This window comes from Botrytis byssoidea (assembly GCF_014898295.1).
Source record: "Botrytis byssoidea strain MUCL 94 chromosome Unknown BBYS_018, whole genome shotgun sequence".
NCBI classification, from domain to species: Eukaryota; Fungi; Ascomycota; class Leotiomycetes; order Helotiales; family Sclerotiniaceae; genus Botrytis; species Botrytis byssoidea.
This window is the reverse complement of record NW_024065859.1, coordinates 175,655-192,213: the sequence shown is the minus strand read 5'-3', so window position 1 is coordinate 192,213 and position 16,559 is coordinate 175,655. Positions and strand designations below refer to the sequence as shown.

Genomic DNA, 16,559 nt, shown 5'->3' with positions numbered 1-16,559 from the left:
AACTTTTAAAAATACAAATCCTGTTATCTCTTCCCTTCCTTCAAAGTTCATACTCTTGAGATCATATTCCTCCACAATATGTCTGAGCATAACTAACCTAAATACCTCGCACTAAATGTTACAGGTTGGAAGAAACGAACATAGAGGATGGTGCACAGGGGGTTGATAAAGCATAGCATCTACATTATCGTTGTGTCTCTCCATTTCCACATGAAGTCTCTCATTAACTTCGACAAGCCTTTGCATTGTAAGTAATTTCTCTCTTTCAAATTCTGCAATTTCATCTTCTGGAGAATAAAGGATTGTGTACGGGAGATACGTTGGTGGTGGGCAAGACCAAGAAGGCGGTGGTCTCTGTAGATGCTCTGTGTGAGATTGTGGTATGCGAGATTCATAATGTAGTTCTGGTCGGGGGAATGGTGGCAGTTCCTGTGTATATCTTTGAGCAGATGTCGGTTCTGGTGGAGCTTGAACCGGAGCCCGAGGACCTTGAAATTGTGGAGGCGGATGTGGAGACGGATGTGGAGGCAGATGTGGAGGCAGATGTGGAGGTGGAGGGGGAGGTGGAGGGGGAGGTGGACGTTGAGTTCGAATGTTGGACCTATGAGAAGATTGTCTTAGTCGCGGTCGTTCTTGCCTCTCACTGCGATTTCCATCTATACTCGTAGCACGAGAACTTCCAGATGACCTGCCGGAGCTCGATTGACTATATTCCGATCTCGATTTGGCGTGGTATTTACGTGCGACTCGAGCTGCATGATCGTCGCGGAGCGGGGCGGATGAAGATTGTTGCGAAACTAGAGCGCTGCAGGATGCAGCTTTTGCAGGTGGCTTAAATAAAACTAAACGGGTATCGGGCTTTGGATGTTTGATTGTAGATGCCGAATTTCTCGGTTGCTCAAATGGCACCAAAGCTTGTTGTTCATGTTCATCCGAAATTACAGCTTGACGCCATGATTCTATGTGGGCGTTTTGATCAATCGGGTATTTGGAAGCGGCTGATAATCTTTGTAGACGCGCAAAACTGGGAGCCACGGGTCCGCATTCGGACGCATGTACAGAGGCAGGAGCTTTAGAGCTGGAACGTGCTGATCTGGGGGAGCTGTGCTGGCTACTCGAACCCTTATTGCCGTTGGAAAATCCATTTAAAAGTCTCGTTAGTCGGCTTGGCTTACTTGAAGCTACAGATCCACTGCTGGATTGTCCATACGTGCTTGCAGCGCCTGGTCGTCTTTTTCTGTTATAGTCATCCACAAGTGTATTGCTAGTTTGAGTCTTCGGATCCTGAGGCGTAAGTTGTCTGCGCGAAGTTGTACTTTTAGAAGATCGGTGTGTGGACGATTTGGATCTCGGATTTGACACGCTTGAGGCTGCCGAGCTCTTAGAAGATCGTCGTGTGGAAGACTTGGGTCTCATAGTTGACACGCTTGAGGCGGCTGATTGTATTGATCTTGGATAGTCTCCACCCTTAGGCCTGAAGGACTCTTCTACAGTAGACATGTTTCCCTCGAATGTTGGCTTGGATTTTATGGTTGATTGTGAAAATCTTGTTGTTTATGGAACTCTTGATTCAGACGTTCAAAAGGGAAGGGAAAAGTAAAGCTGGAAAATAATGGAGAGCTGAACGTTTAAGTATCCAAATTGAGGGTAAAATTTCTGAGCCTTGAGATTCATACACCAGTGAAATAAGTAATGATGAAATCTTCATTGAGTTATGATTCCGTTTCATAAATTTCGATATGAAATGACTCGAGTTCACTTAATTAAAAGATTCATATAGGAAGTTCACTTAAGAAGGCTTTATTTTCTTCTTTTTAAACCCAAAATGTTATCATTTTAATAGAACTGAAAAATCACTATTTGAAAAAATAAAACAAGCCGATCTATCTACTACATGATGTGCTGTTATATGGGTTTATTGCCGTAGAAAAAATATAAAAAAGTCATGGACTCATGATTACTCAAGTTGAATATGTATTTCAATGACTCATAAAGTGCGTGGCTTTTGGCTACTTAGAGCTCGACTTCTTTCAATCTACGTTTCACTCGTCGAATTTCTACATCAAAATTCAATCTTTGATCAACAACATCAAACTTCACAAGCACAAAAACCAAGCCTTCCAAGATACATTCGGTGATCAACCTCAAGTCCGGCACTCGTTTCACTACCAAGGCAAGGAACAAGTTGAATAATGTCTCGTGCATATGATCATGGTGATCCGCGTAGCCAAAGTCTCATCGGGGGAGAAGATCAGCCGCATCAAGGCTCAGGACCTGTCTACACCGATCCATATGGCCCTATTTCAAATGTCCAATCTCAATCTCGGTATGCTTCGAGTGAAACTCGATACAACGCGCAATACGGCACCCAATTTACAGGTGCGCAGCATGGATACGTAAAAGCTCCACCATATCGTCCTTTCCCAAGTTCTGGTTACAGGTATGCGAATTCTTCATCCTCTTCATCTCAACGCGCAATGCCAGCTCACCAATCTCAACCTGTTTATACTGGAAAACATGTCGAAACAGCTCCATATAAGAATTCTGTTGCGAAGCATTCGCTTCCACTCCAACCTACGACAATTGATGCAACACACATTCCACCTCCCTCCGCTGAGATGTTATCAAATTACTACTTCTTATCTTATTGTTATCATGAAAGGGACGCGGTTTACAGTCTCAATGCGCATTTGAAGCCGAATCAAGACTATCCAAAAAACATTATTTTTGCCAGAACAGACAGACCCAGTGTAGGTGCAAGTGCGAGGTACAATCAAGCGACTCATAGGCCTGCGGAATATTATGAGAGAAGGACAAGATAAAGAAGATAGGTAGCAATCGATAGGAAAAGTCGATTAATCAGCAAGACACGTGGAATATGAGAGCTGCGGCATCATCAGGAGAGCGAATTCATGAAGCGAGTGATGGATGGCGAGTGGAGGATTTTGATCGCAGGTATTAGGAGATATGGCAGGAATATGCTCACAAAGGAACCATACATAATGCTTAGACTTAGAACTCAAAAATCGATGACATTACAACTTTCAATCCTCAAGTACTCCTTCGAGTCAGGTTCTTAGTCATTTTCTCGAGTCATCTTTTGCAGATTTCACCGAATCATGCAATTTTGTTACTATGATTCTCAAAAATTCAACCCAGGGACTCATAGACTAAGTAGATACTAGCTACTTAAGAGTTCAGATTATCCAAAATTTCTGGACCGCTTTTCTACACTCATTTAAACCTCACAAACTCAGCGGCTTTAAGTTTTTGATTTGAAATCGGTCATTGTAACATCATAGCCCAAACTACCTTCAAATAGGAATCAACGACTCAATCGAAAGATGTCTGGCGCTTGGAACTTCATAGGAGATAATCATGAAAGCTGTCTTGAAGCAGGACAAGGTCGAGAAACCGTAGGAATGGATCAGCCACCACAAGGTGGTTGGCGAGGAAGACAAGAGGATCCACCTAGTCCATTTCCAAGCGGCAGCGGGTACGAGAGCTATGTAGCATCTACTAGCTCGTATTCCACTGCCCGACCTGAGCAACGCACGCCTGGTCGACACCTACCTCCTTCTAAGCGTCGTGATCAGACTTTGTCTAGCAGCTCAAGGCCAAGAGCCAGATCTCAGCGAGATACAGCGCTTTCGTCTTCAAACCGTGTGTACAAACGTCATATCCCCTGTAATACACACACTCAAGTCAAGCATCACGAGAATGCACCACCTCGATCTCCAGTCCTATCGTCCCAGTTATCCCCCCCTACAATTGTTGTGCGACCGGCAACTCCTACTACAGACATCAAAGAAATTCGTTCCATTCCTAAATTTCGTGGAAGTCAAAGTCACCCTGGTTCATCATTTTCACAGTATAGAAGTGTAAGATCAGCTCCGTATGGTGTTCGCAAAAGTTCCCTGAAGGTTTCAAATAAGAGGTTCGATAGAGGGGATCCGTTTACCAGCTGCGAAAAGTCTGAGAATAGAGAATTAGATCAGACAAGCTTGTTGGAGACTCGGGGAGAAGAGACGCAAGTATTGGAGATGGGTTTAAGTAGGTTGAGTATGTAATTCCGAGAAAAACAGCAAGGGAGAAGGCCGGAGGGCAACAGGGAGAATTTAGGTAGTAGGAAAGACAACAGCGAGTTTAGTAGAGGATAGAAATGAATCATGGGATTGACATTTTATTAGCAGGTGCCCAGGAGTGTACTGAAACAAGAAGCTAGAGGGAGGACGAGTAATTGCTAGACTTACCAATCAAAATCGATGATATTATCACTTTAATTTTTTAGTCATTTCTTGAATCGTTTCCATTCATACTTTTCAGGTTTTGAATTTCGAGAACTCGCGCATTGCATGGAGTTTTATTCATTCAAGGGTCCCTTCTCTCCGGATTTTTTGATTTAGTTTCCCTCTTTTTATCAACAACAATAAGACTGCATCAACATCCAACCGTAGATTTAAGAATCAACACTTGGTAAAAGTATTTCCAATAGTTTGAGTAGAGAACAATACAAACCAGCACTAAAGAATACAACCAAAAAATTGAAGGATGTCTAACGTCGTATAAAGATATCAAACACAGGCCGAATTCCAGCCTCGTCGTGATGATAAATTTGAGCTAGAAGATATCACGGAAACAGAGGATGATCGTCATTCAGTTCAATGGAAAGATGGACAATATACAAGTCAGCGACCTATTTCTACCATTCCAAATTCTGGCACTAGGCTTCGTCCCTCAAGTAGCGAGTCAGATCAATCTCGAGAAAGAAGTGACTATGGATCAGTTCCAGCATACACTTCTTCTGGAAGTGCCGAGTGTAGTTTTCCCCGTTATACGTCTCATCAACCACGGTATAGAAGACAACCGAACTCTGTACACATCAGGCAACCAGGAGAACGGTCATTTCTACCCACGGCTTATGCTACACAACATCAGTATCGAACACCCTCTCCATCACCGCCTCCACTGTCTCCACCACGTATAAGAATCAGCCGTCAACGTTCTCCCCCTTCGCCTACTTACTCAGTCTTCCGGAATCAAAGTACTTTTACACCAGCCGCCAGATATCAAATGGATTCCGGCTTACCATCTATGCGCCACAGAAATGCTTATACGAGCACCGCGAGACCAGATCAGTATACTGGTGCTTGGGGGGCTCAAGTAACTGAGTTTAGAACAGCTGAAGGAAATGATGCGTACAGAAGGTTCTTGAGGAGCGAAGCCGGAATGATATAAATTTTTTTTGAATACAAGATTGGGAAAGGTTAGACATACCAGACAGCGCGCTGACAATAAATGCATCAGAAAGTGAAACAGGAAGCCAGAGTGATATAAAATGGGGGTATTTTTTCCATTTGATAGGAGGGCATGACAGATAATGTGGGGATAGTAATATCGAATCAGTATATTGAGGAGTGTTAAAAACTCTTGAGGACTATGAATCAAAAGCGTTGATGTTACAAACTTATGTGTATGACCGTGCAGCAGAAACCCCAAATCAAGATTTCAGTCATATTCCAATTACTCGGATGGAACATCGGGTATTTCAAAGGATCCTTTAAATGCTGCTATCTTGCTATTAAAGTCATTGATGGCGCTTCCCTCCATCAACCCCAAATTTCTTCAGGACCAACACTTTTGACCATCAATATAGAATTCGATATCTAACCCAATTTCTTTACCAAAAACTCGAGGCGCAAAATCTAGGCAATGGAAATACGAAGAAGGAGATAGAGCAATGAAAGGGCAAGGAACGAAAACAGGGAGCCGATGAGAAAGAAATGGTAGAAGTAGAAGAAATGGATGTGTGAAAAAGGTACGAGATAATGTGACGAAATCAGGAGATCAGTTCAAGAGATCAGTTCAAGAGATTCGAGTCATTAATATTACACATTTGCGCTTGTTGCTAGACTAAAGTATAAATGACTTCATCGGTTTCGATTGTTCATATTTGGAATGTACACACTTTGCGGAGTCATAAATTCTTTGGCTTTTGTTCACTTAAGCGTTCGGTATCCCTCCAGATGCTGTTTATTTTTGCTTCTCTTCATGAACAACAACCATCAAATCAAAACTTCTTATCAACATCCAGAATCCAAATCAATACCATACCAATACAATGACGCGTAATCCAGTTGGACAGAGAAATCCAAACAGAGCTCCTCGAGCACCCAAAGAGCAGAGGGCCATCGTGCAGATTGACGATTGCTTTGAGGATTATATGTTTCCCGACGGCCAATCTAGCACGTCATTCCATGGAGCAAATGATCGTCATCCAGCCCGAGCGACATTCGCTGACCGAGGCTCAGATACCACATCTAAAGCTTCGTCCGTCGAATCCGAAACTCAGATCAGTGGAGAAGAAGATCAATACACAGACCAGGAATCCGCTGACAGTGATACGTGGTCTACGGAAACATTGCAGTCGGATGATGAGCCTGCGCCCAAGAATCAACACGAGGATCAATATCAATCTGGTTCACCACCGCCAACGCCACCACCTCCTTCTTTTGTGTGCCTAAATAATGCTTCTCATCGTCATGAGCATCATGAAACTCATCGCCAACTACATGATTCCAATTCTGTACCTGTCACGAAACCCGAGGAACAAACTTTTCTATCTGTGGCGTATGAGGCACCGAGTTCACATCGGGTTCCACGCATCCCAGAACGCTTTGCATGCCGACCCCCTCCCTATTTTTTGTCGCATTACGAACTCTATGATTATGATTCAAATTGGGACGAGCTTCTGTGCCTCAGGGGGGATTCCGAAGAGCTTGATTATCCATGGGCCATAATTTGTCCTCCGGAACGACCCATAGAAGACTGTGATGACGCGTGGGAAAGGCGAAGGTCACTAGCCATCTTTCGGACCAGGACAAGATCGTTGGATCGCTACATGAGAATGGAAAATGCGAAATAAAATGTAACGAAGGGGTTTCAGCATGTAATAAAGAACGATAAGTAAAGTGTTTGAGAATGAACGATGGAATTGAGAAATGGCAGTTAGTCGTAGATAATAAATCGATGATATTACAACTACACAACATTTTTCCCTATTCTCGAGCTTTTGAAATACGTTGTTGTTCTCTTAATTTGTTAAATATATATACAATAAATTCGAGAGTCATGAGATAATTTCCAGGAAGCTATCTGTAATTATAGGATGGCTTTGCAGTTATTTACACCACTACAATCACCATGCACTTCTATTAGCCGAAACTCCACAAAACGCGTTTTTTCACACGTTACACTCCCATAATCACATTTTATTATTTTAATTATACTTTCAATTCATAATACACAATATATTAGAAATACATAAAATAATCCTTATAAGTATTTTATTTCATATATACACAGCAAAATAATTAGTAAAATAAAAAAAGGTCTCAATTTCTATTGAATTATAAAAAGCCTTGAACTTTCTTATAGAACTATATAATACATTTTTTTGCAAAATCTAATATATAACAATAATATATACTTATTATATATTAATTAATCTAAATTATATATTAAACAAAATAAACAAATACTATTATAATATATACAATTATTTCCGAAAACTATATATAAATAAATTATTTAAAAGATTAAGCTTGATTATAGTATTAAAATCATTAAAAGGATTTTGATTAAATATAGTATAATCAATTGAAGATATAAAAAGAGATTAGAGTTTATATCAGCATATACTATTAAATAATTTAAATAATATTTAGCTTATAAAGAATTAACAATTAAAGAATAAGATCTAATTATATAATTAAATAAATACTTTATAAAAAAAAAAAAAAAAAGATCAAAATAATATTTTTATATTAACTTTCAGAAATGGGATTCAGAAATAATCGAAATATATAATACAAATAAGAATATAAAGATTATATATTAGAAAAGCTTTTGGAATATTGGAAAAAGTAATCTATATATAATAAATAGGGATTTTGAGAATACAAAATATAGATATAATATTAAATCTTATTTTAAGATTCTTAAAACTAAAATAAACTCTATTTTTGAAAAGCTTAATTCAAAATATAAATTTATATAGAATAATATTTCTATTTATTATATTTATAAAATATAAGATTGATTTCAAAAAAAAGAAATCCTTTTATTAAAAAATTAATCTCTTTATTCCCCTAATTTCAATTCTATAAAATATATATAATAAATCCTAAAGATAAAAATATATAAGATATTTCCTGATATTACTATTAATAAAAACAAATCAGAATATATTTATTAAAAATTAAAAAGTTATCTATAAATAATTTGAAATATATTAAATAAAGAATTATTTAATAATTCGAAAACTAATATATTTTTTAGAATTAAGACTTATATTATAGCGAATAACTAGTATATTAAATATTAACAAATTAAAAGTCAATAATAAAATAATTTTTATATATATCAATAATATAAGAATATATTATTTATTTATTCAAATTTCATAATCTTATAATTCTTGATTGATTTAATATTTAATATTGAAAAAGGGTGGTGTAATATATAACACCATAAAATAAGCGGGGGGTCGGATATAAGTGGCCTAGTACTGTAGTCTATGAATTTCAAAGACCTGCAAGCCGACTACTAGTGGGTGCATGGATTGACGGGACACTTCCCAAGTTTCTAAACATTTAATAAATTCATTCTTCAATTGTTTAATATCAAAACTCAATTTTTTTGATTATTTGATATCTAATTGATTATTGTTGTAATTTCTAAGATATCTCATTTGACAGGTCGAGAGATATTCACAAGTCCTTTTTTGTAGTTGTATGATCATAGACACGATCTTGTAACAACAACGGCTTTGATTCATAGGCCTAGAGAACAATCATTACCCCTTGATTTCCACTTGGTTCTATATCTCTAGCCTCGATGCATTCGTTGTAACTTCATCAACTCGGAAACTTGCCTCTCTATCCTACCAAAGAGAAGGAAAATCAGTGGTACGAACAAGCGGGAACTCAACCCTTTAGTAAACGAATGTTGAGAGTTCATGAGTCCTCGCTACTCATCTTCTTCTGATGTGAACAATCACAGACCTATGATTCTTGGAAATTAATTCAGTATACAAAGTCATAAAATCAAGTCACTAGTTCAATTATCATCTATGAATCAACCTCACAATCTTCTGAACAACACTCAGAATATGACTCGAGGTCTGGAAGTTATGTAATATCGTCGATTTTTAGTTTCCAGGTCTAAATACCTTCCATTATCCTTCACAAACACACATTATGCGGAATCATCCTCAATGTAATAACCTCCCTTCTTCCTCATTTCCGACTGAATTTTCCTCTCTGCCTTAGCCTTCCTTTCCATTTTATCACTCGTCTTATCAGCATGTGCTGTTACGAGTGGATCTTCTCCAAGTCGCGGGCCGGGCCAGCCAAGCTTATTATGTCCTCTGTGTGCGTATGTTCTGGTATCAATGTAAGGTTCCCATTCGTCAGCCGCTGATTGCACTGAGCCTGAATTGGATGATCTTCCGCTTGAGCTTGAGCCATAAGACATTTGGCTTGAGACCGAGCTGCCGGATGTGCGGCTTGAGTTTGAGCTCACTGACGAACTGCTCGAGCCTGAGTTGGAAAATACTCGACTTGGATTTGTGCTCACTGATGAATGGCTTGAAAACGAGCCAGAAGACGCCCGACTTGAACCTGATCTAGAAGAAGCTCGGCTTGAGTCTACTCTGAAGAACATTTGATCCGAGCCAGCGCCCGAACCAGAGTGCGTCTGGCCTGTGCTTGAACCCGAGTAAGACGACATATTTTTCTGATTTGGTGAGTTCGACGAAACTCTGGACTTTACTTAGTTCCAGCTTGTATATCGACTTGGATCTTGCAAATTATTTGATTTCGCAGTCGATTTTGAGACGCAGTTGATGCAGATCCTAGTACTAGTATGCTTGCACGCAATAGTATTAACGATATCGGAGATTAGGAATTGTGATATTGAGGAAAAGTCTCTGGAATTTGATGAAACTTTTTAATTTTGACGTGGATAAAGAGGGGTGGAATTAGGAACAAGGAGAGAAGGAGAGTAGACCCTTAAGTGGGCAAAAAATGCATGCGCAATGAGTCTCAGACATATGAATTTCAGTAACAATATGATCAGGTCAATCTTGATTCGATTCATAGTAGTGAGTATGAATGAGTCCATTACACGTTATTCCACTCGTCTATCCTAGGGCCGACCTTCGAATCAACAGAATTTTTATATGTCCTATTTGGATAACCCCTAACCCATATTATAACCCCAAAACCATAATCCCTAAGCTTCACTTTTGTCCAAAGATGGGTAACCCCAACTCGATTCGAATTCAGGGAAGCCGATCCATTTTCATTTATTCGCCTAGTCATTCGGGCATACACATAGCCACTTGGTATAATTTCACATCCACTGATATAAACCACCATCTTATGCGGTAGAATGGGAAAAGTATGATAAAGACACAAAAATCAAATGAAAAGATAACCAGTGAGTGAACGTTTCCAGATAAAAATTAACGTTATCCATCAACTATAGCCCCTCAAGATCGCACAGAAGACTACAGTCTCTACAGCTCAAACAGCGCCATTTATAGATCCCCCGAACTACCAGACCCCGTGCCCCGATCCCCCACCTCCAATTTTTCTTCCTCGCTTTCAAAGACTCAGTTGTTTCCCCCTCAATATATGATGGCTTTTCCGTAGATCCTCTGTATCCCATACCCAGCCTGATCTCACCTAACCCATCCGATCTAACCAACCGAAATACAAATATTTCACACCCTTTCCTACTCAGCTATTAAGCATCAAGATTTCCACTAGGAACACCGATACAAACACTTGCCATTCTATCCTCCAGGAACTCCACACTCCCACTTCCACCTCTCTGCCCTGTAGGAATACTCGGAACATCTTATCTTCTCTTATCCTCTTTCCCCGTTCTATCTCTTCGCTTTGACTCCCTACTGAAAGATATCCACACTCGAAGGCATAACAAGTTATATGTGTCATAACAATCCCACGCATAATCTCCACTGATCACATCATACACATCACAATTTGGAGCCGCAGCGGAACCCATTATTTTCTCCTGTCTTTTGTTTTCCTTTCTTCACTCTTCACTCCACTTAAATTTTGTTTCGGTATAAATACAAACTGCCAACACTCCACGATACATCTATCGGGTAGGTACCCAGACCGATCATCCATTCTAAAGTTGATTTTCATCCAGCTGTGTTCTTCAACCCCCACCCCCTTCATTTTAAGCCCCATCCACCCTCCCACTTAGCATATCCATCCATCGCTAGATGAACGCCGGCCAAAATTCATCCACAAAGATCCCAATCAATATCATCGATGGTGTCTCCTGTGTTCGATGACTGTTCCCAAAGAATTCCATCAAAAACTTCCATGCATGCACACATATCATGTTCCATCAAAAAACGAAGAGATCTAAAAGCAAGAAAGTAAAAAGAAAAAGGTGTTCTATGTACAGATCGACCGACGGTACGGATCCATTCGCTACTCGCAAACATTGGCGTCAAGCTTGACATGATAGGTTTAGACATCATATAAAGCTCAACTGGTGTAAATCGTATTCAATCGCTTTTACAAGCACAGAATCATATTATGTGATTGCAGTTTGACTTCCGGCTAAGATGCCTTCGCGTGGTATAGCATTGCCGCAGTCGAATTTCGCTCATTAAGGGGAATGTTGAACCAAAGTTTTTAAAGTTCGGCATTGTTTTGCCTAATGAAATAAGCCCTGGTGTTTTTGTTAGTTTTGATTCCAGATTCAAAATTCAAAATCATAGGAATACTCACTTGCAAGCCTCATATGCGGACCAACAGATAGCGGTACTAGGCATAGTGGTAACCACTCTTGGTTTAACGCCCTTGAAGAAACCACCGAATCCTGCTCTCCTATGAATAACCCGGCATCCTTCCACAAAACCACTGACATTTCTCAATTCCGCATCAGTCGCTGTTCCTCTGGTTTGTAATAAAGTCTTAACCACATCCATAGGCGTTGTGAGAGCAGCCGCAAAACCTCCTGCAACCGCACCCGCTGAACAATGGGTCCATGGATCGTATTTTTTGGTAGGGTTCATGAAAGTCGACATGGATTCGTATGCGAGGAATTGGAGAGCAGTGAAAGGAACTGTCATGGATAGGGTGGTAGGATAAGAAACGTAGAATGCGCTAAGACCTTCACTTCGATAAACGTATCTAGCACAATCCGGCATTGATTTGTACATAACTTTCGAGTTGTGCATTTGCATGCGCTGTTTGATAACTATAAAATGTCAGCAATCAAATAGAGAATAATGTAAAATGCGTATCGTACCATCGAAAGGATTCATGAGGGCATCACTTGCAATGGTTGCGCAAGCCCCACTAGTAGCTATTCAGTATTAGTAAACGTTAAAAAATTTGGACTTTTCTCAAAACCAACCAGCAGCAAGAGGATGGTGAACACCCGCTTGGTTTCCTCCCATGACGTGCTTCACAGCTTCATAAGTAGCAAAATAGACAGCGTGTGCAGGTCCTAAACCACTATCAGTATTCTTCCGTGCGTATTCGATTCAAGCCAAACTGACCAGCTCCCACAACCACACTTGACATGCCCCTCCATAGACTGAAAATTCCTTCTCCGGTAGCTATCCGATATCCTCCTTGTATGACACCATTGTAGACTGCGGATGGGGTAGGGTTGAGAATTTGCATTCGGGTCTGCTTGATATCAATATCGAATTTTAACTTCATCTGAGGGGCAATTCATATATACCTTGATTGCATCGATCGGGTACATAACAGTATGTTCCTATAGGTCCATCAGTATCGAATGCAAGAGATCCCGTAGGTTAGAAGAGCGTACCGCGATTCCGGCAAAGGCGCCCGCAGCCATATTCTGGATTAACGAAAAATTTGGTGGGAGAGATTCATATCTAGCCAACAAGGTATTAGTGATTTGCGCCTGCAACCCGATGAAACCAAGAATCCAATTGCCCTCATCATCACAAGCACATACTCATCATATTCCTCCAAAGGTTCTCCGCCTGGCTTAGCCATTTGGGCTAACACCGCAGATCCTCCTCCAGCTTGAGCTGATTGAAGAGCCAGGTTGTCGACTTCCGTAGAATCAACAATGAATCTCGCAGGTCGATAAAGATAGACGGTATGGAAATTGTACAGCTTCTAATCTAATAGAAGTTTTTTCTGCGATCGAGTGGTGGTTGTGATTGAAGGGGGGAAGAGGAAGAGGGGTGGCGGGTTGATTGGTAGATATCGATTTTTAGTTGAAAGCAAAATAAAAAAGTGGTGATGCTGTGTTTTTGTTTCCCCCAAAGATCCGAGATACGAATTGAACAGGGGTTTCTTTGGAATAAAATCGGGACCGAGGTACCTATAGCTTTGTACAAAGTTGAGACTGCTTGATTGCTTGATTGGTTGATTGCTTTAAAAGAATCAAAAGGCTGTACAGAGAAATTGAAGGGGAAAAAGAGGAACTCTCAAAGGAACTCTGTTGGAACAGGTTGGATCTTTTGAAGCACACAGCAAAGTACCTTGTAGACGATCACAACGAAAAAAATCAGACAGAAATGTTTGAACCATGAATTAAAGAAAAGTCTCTGTCAGTACTTATTAGTCGAATTGGAGAAAGTCTTTCATTAAGATTACATATCGAAATCCTCAAATTCATTGATTTACATAGGCAAAGAACAATTGCAAGATAATATATATTTGAATATTACGTATCGCCATCGAAAAGTCCAATTCTTTGTTATGTCCTGCCTCCGCTTTCGCAGTCTTACAGCCTTTGATCGGAACTCTCTGCTTATTGTCTTGCCCACTGTTGGCTGAAAGCTTCTTGGACAGTTCCACGGAGTTACCACTTTATCTGACAAGAAAGATGACCCGGAGTTAAATAAATAAAAATAGTATTCGGGTCTTGCGGCTATGTAGATATTCTAGGATTTCAGGTGTCTGGCGGATCCTTCTGTCTCTTTTCTAGAACTAGAACGGCGTAGACCATCTAGACAATCGTCTAGACGGTCATCTCATCTAATCTAATCATGAAGCGATCCGGCTATTCGGTACGTGCCTACCTATCTACTACTCTATTACTCCTATTACATACATATGTACAGATTAGCAATACAAATTTCAATTTATGAGATATTTCAATCACTCCCCACCATCTATCTGGATAATCCTAGGGCATTTCCCCTTATCGTAGCTCGCGCATCTATCCAGTTCGCATCAAACAAGGTGTGGATGAAAGGAACATACATTTACCGGCAGAAAGACAACGGTCAGAGGCTCAGGCGCGCAGCAAACCCAAGCACGATCCTTGAATACTACCCAGCCACGTGATATTATTGTATTTAGAAGATTCCGTGTTTGTTTGGCCCGAGAAATTGTGCCGTCCCTAATCTTAAGGTAGGAAGTTCTTTTCTTGCTCAATAAGGTTACTGTGTAAAGAACCACCAAGCACTGAATTGCATTGTACCAAGCATTGCTTCAACTGGATATGCCCGGCATATGGCAGCAATGCGAAACATTTCCTTTTAATATATGCAGCAAAGTTGTCTGCATATACGATTCTTCAAAGCAGTGAAAACCATGATCACAGATTCATGAGTGAAAGACATCAATTTCGCACAAAGGAAACCCATCCTGTCAATTTTCTGATCATATTCTTAGTACTCAACGTGCTGTCTACCTCTCCTCTACTCACGAGTTAACATACCCATCGAATTTGAGATCGACATAGTGTCTTTATGTAGCATTTCTCGAGTTTATGATTGTATATGAACACAGCTTTTTCAAATATACATCATGTTGGATGTTGTTTGTACGACGTTCTTAATCAGGTGATGAAGCGAAGTATTCATTGTGTCAACATAACTATCACAAATACCAAACCTGTTACCTTCTAGCACGCTTCGTGCGGCGGATTTTCATGGATATATAATAGGTATCTATTACTGCAATTTGTATGATAGAGCTTATTCCACCCGATCTGTTCCAAGCAAGGCCAAAATCTCAGACACTCATCTTAATTGGTTTCCTCCCAACCGTCACACAAAAAGGCTGCGTAAGTCTAGTGCCTCTGCACACCTCCTCATACGCCTTTGGAACATTCACACCCACCCTCTCCAACTTTTCCATGACAAACCGACTCCCGTTACTCGCCATTTCATGTACAACAGCACATGACCCATCCCCCACCATTTTGGACTGCCATGGTTGTTCGAACGCGAAATCCTCCTTGATACCTTCTAGATCATATCGTGCAAATAATTTAGGCAGAGCTGGAACCCATCTATGAGAGTCAGAATTGAGGAATTTGAAGCTACAAGGAGAGCGGTAAGATGCGACGATATACCTGTGATCTTTGATGTTTGCCTGCACATTAAGAACCTTAGCGACATGTGGTGCCTCTTCGCCATTTGGTCCCTCGGCGATACCCCGATTTGGATCAACTTCATCCCACTAAATATATTCTCCCAGACCTACAACGATTCTTCAGTCACTCTATCCTTCTCGCCCTCAACGAAGGAACAACGTACGTAACAATTTCAACGCGTGAGTAAGAACTGCACTCGGGTCCCCATTCATTACAACACCTAACCAAAGACGTAAATGCACGATATCAAAACTCTCTAACAACTCTTCAGGAGGATCAACTTGAAGACTGTCCATAACTTCTAATTTCACGTTCGAGGGTAGGTAATTGGGATGGAGGAAATTGAGCGGAGGAGATATCGAATCCGCATAGCTGGGCTGTGGGAGGGAGTCGCCGAGCCAGATCTAAAGGCCAGATTCTATGCGGGCGGTCTGATATTAGTCATTGAAATCCGAACAACCCATCAAATGTAACACAAGTCACAGTTCGAAAAGACATACCCGGTACCAGTCCCCAAATCAGCAACCCGATATTTCGGCCGAGGGGGCGGAGGAGGGATAGATGGGTGCAAAAGATATCCAAGCCCATCTTTCCAGAAATAATGCTGCAGATTGAGCCTACTCATTCATAAGTAAAGATTCACGTCTCGCGGAATCGTACACACCGAATCGAAGCGTGCATGTCCCGAACCAATACATATCCCGGCTCTTTCTCCATTTCTGCTGATAATTTAATAGACTTCTTTCCAAGTGGTGTTTGTGTAGGTACGTCACGAATATAAGGTAGAGTATTCCGCACTTCTACATGTAAAAGCCCAAAAACGAAACTAGCTTTTCACTCGACCAAACTACCTTTATAAGTATTCAATTTCCGGCAAGAGCCACTTCCCATAGAATCACGTGTAGAACAGGTACATACATGGAATCTTCAGCTGAACAACCTGAACTACGAGCTGAAATAATCACATACAACCACATAGGCGAACCAACTGATAACCATCATCGAATTCAATGTTACCTGCTTATATAGAATATACACGACGATTACAGGGGTGAGTAAGCTGATCCAATTGTCTGGTTTGCTTGACAATTGAATTCGATCATTACTTCACAGAGAGGAAGTCCCGCCTACCT

The 16,559-nt window shown here is 40.5% G+C and overlaps 8 protein-coding genes across 8 annotated transcripts; 4 read left to right on the top strand and 4 right to left on the bottom strand.

Annotated features, from left to right (window-relative positions):
* Positions 1-111: 111 nt before the first annotated feature.
* On the bottom strand, positions 112-1,500 carry EAE97_008433 (uncharacterized protein; the record flags this gene model as incomplete). Its single annotated transcript, XM_038878948.1, has 1 exon — positions 112-1,500. One exon carries the CDS (start codon positions 1,498-1,500, stop codon positions 112-114), a length of 1,389 nt encoding a protein of 462 aa, XP_038730030.1.
* A 692-nt stretch (positions 1,501-2,192) lies between these two features.
* Positions 2,193-2,822, top strand: EAE97_008432 (uncharacterized protein; the record flags this gene model as incomplete). The annotated part of the gene is made up of 1 exon (XM_038878947.1): positions 2,193-2,822. One exon carries the CDS (start codon positions 2,193-2,195, stop codon positions 2,820-2,822), a length of 630 nt encoding a protein of 209 aa, XP_038730029.1.
* A 522-nt stretch (positions 2,823-3,344) lies between these two features.
* Positions 3,345-4,126, top strand: EAE97_008431 (uncharacterized protein; the record flags this gene model as incomplete). Its single annotated transcript, XM_038878946.1, has 2 exons — positions 3,345-4,053; positions 4,086-4,126. The coding sequence occupies 2 exons, from the start codon at positions 3,345-3,347 to the stop codon at positions 4,124-4,126; spliced, it is 750 nt and encodes a 249-aa protein (XP_038730028.1).
* A 425-nt stretch (positions 4,127-4,551) lies between these two features.
* On the top strand, positions 4,552-5,238 carry EAE97_008430 (uncharacterized protein; the record flags this gene model as incomplete). The annotated part of the gene is made up of 2 exons (XM_038878945.1): positions 4,552-4,563; positions 4,585-5,238. The coding sequence occupies 2 exons, from the start codon at positions 4,552-4,554 to the stop codon at positions 5,236-5,238; spliced, it is 666 nt and encodes a 221-aa protein (XP_038730027.1).
* An 883-nt stretch (positions 5,239-6,121) lies between these two features.
* On the top strand, positions 6,122-6,925 carry EAE97_008429 (uncharacterized protein; the record flags this gene model as incomplete). Its single annotated transcript, XM_038878944.1, has 1 exon — positions 6,122-6,925. The coding sequence occupies one exon, from the start codon at positions 6,122-6,124 to the stop codon at positions 6,923-6,925; it is 804 nt and encodes a 267-aa protein (XP_038730026.1).
* Positions 6,926-9,258: 2,333 nt separating this feature from the next.
* On the bottom strand, positions 9,259-9,792 carry EAE97_008428 (uncharacterized protein; the record flags this gene model as incomplete). The annotated part of the gene is made up of 1 exon (XM_038878943.1): positions 9,259-9,792. The coding sequence occupies one exon, from the start codon at positions 9,790-9,792 to the stop codon at positions 9,259-9,261; it is 534 nt and encodes a 177-aa protein (XP_038730025.1).
* Positions 9,793-11,741: 1,949 nt separating this feature from the next.
* Positions 11,742-13,085, bottom strand: EAE97_008427 (uncharacterized protein; the record flags this gene model as incomplete). The annotated part of the gene is made up of 8 exons (XM_038878942.1): positions 11,742-11,778; positions 11,838-12,309; positions 12,361-12,417; positions 12,469-12,561; positions 12,614-12,746; positions 12,802-12,837; positions 12,892-12,961; positions 13,045-13,085. 8 exons carry the CDS (start codon positions 13,083-13,085, stop codon positions 11,742-11,744), a joined length of 939 nt encoding a protein of 312 aa, XP_038730024.1.
* A 1,977-nt stretch (positions 13,086-15,062) lies between these two features.
* EAE97_008426 (uncharacterized protein) lies at positions 15,063-16,143 on the bottom strand (the record flags this gene model as incomplete). The annotated part of the gene is made up of 5 exons (XM_038878941.1): positions 15,063-15,342; positions 15,406-15,502; positions 15,726-15,844; positions 15,927-16,043; positions 16,091-16,143. The coding sequence occupies 5 exons, from the start codon at positions 16,141-16,143 to the stop codon at positions 15,063-15,065; spliced, it is 666 nt and encodes a 221-aa protein (XP_038730023.1).
* Between the last annotated feature and the right edge of the window lie 416 nt (positions 16,144-16,559).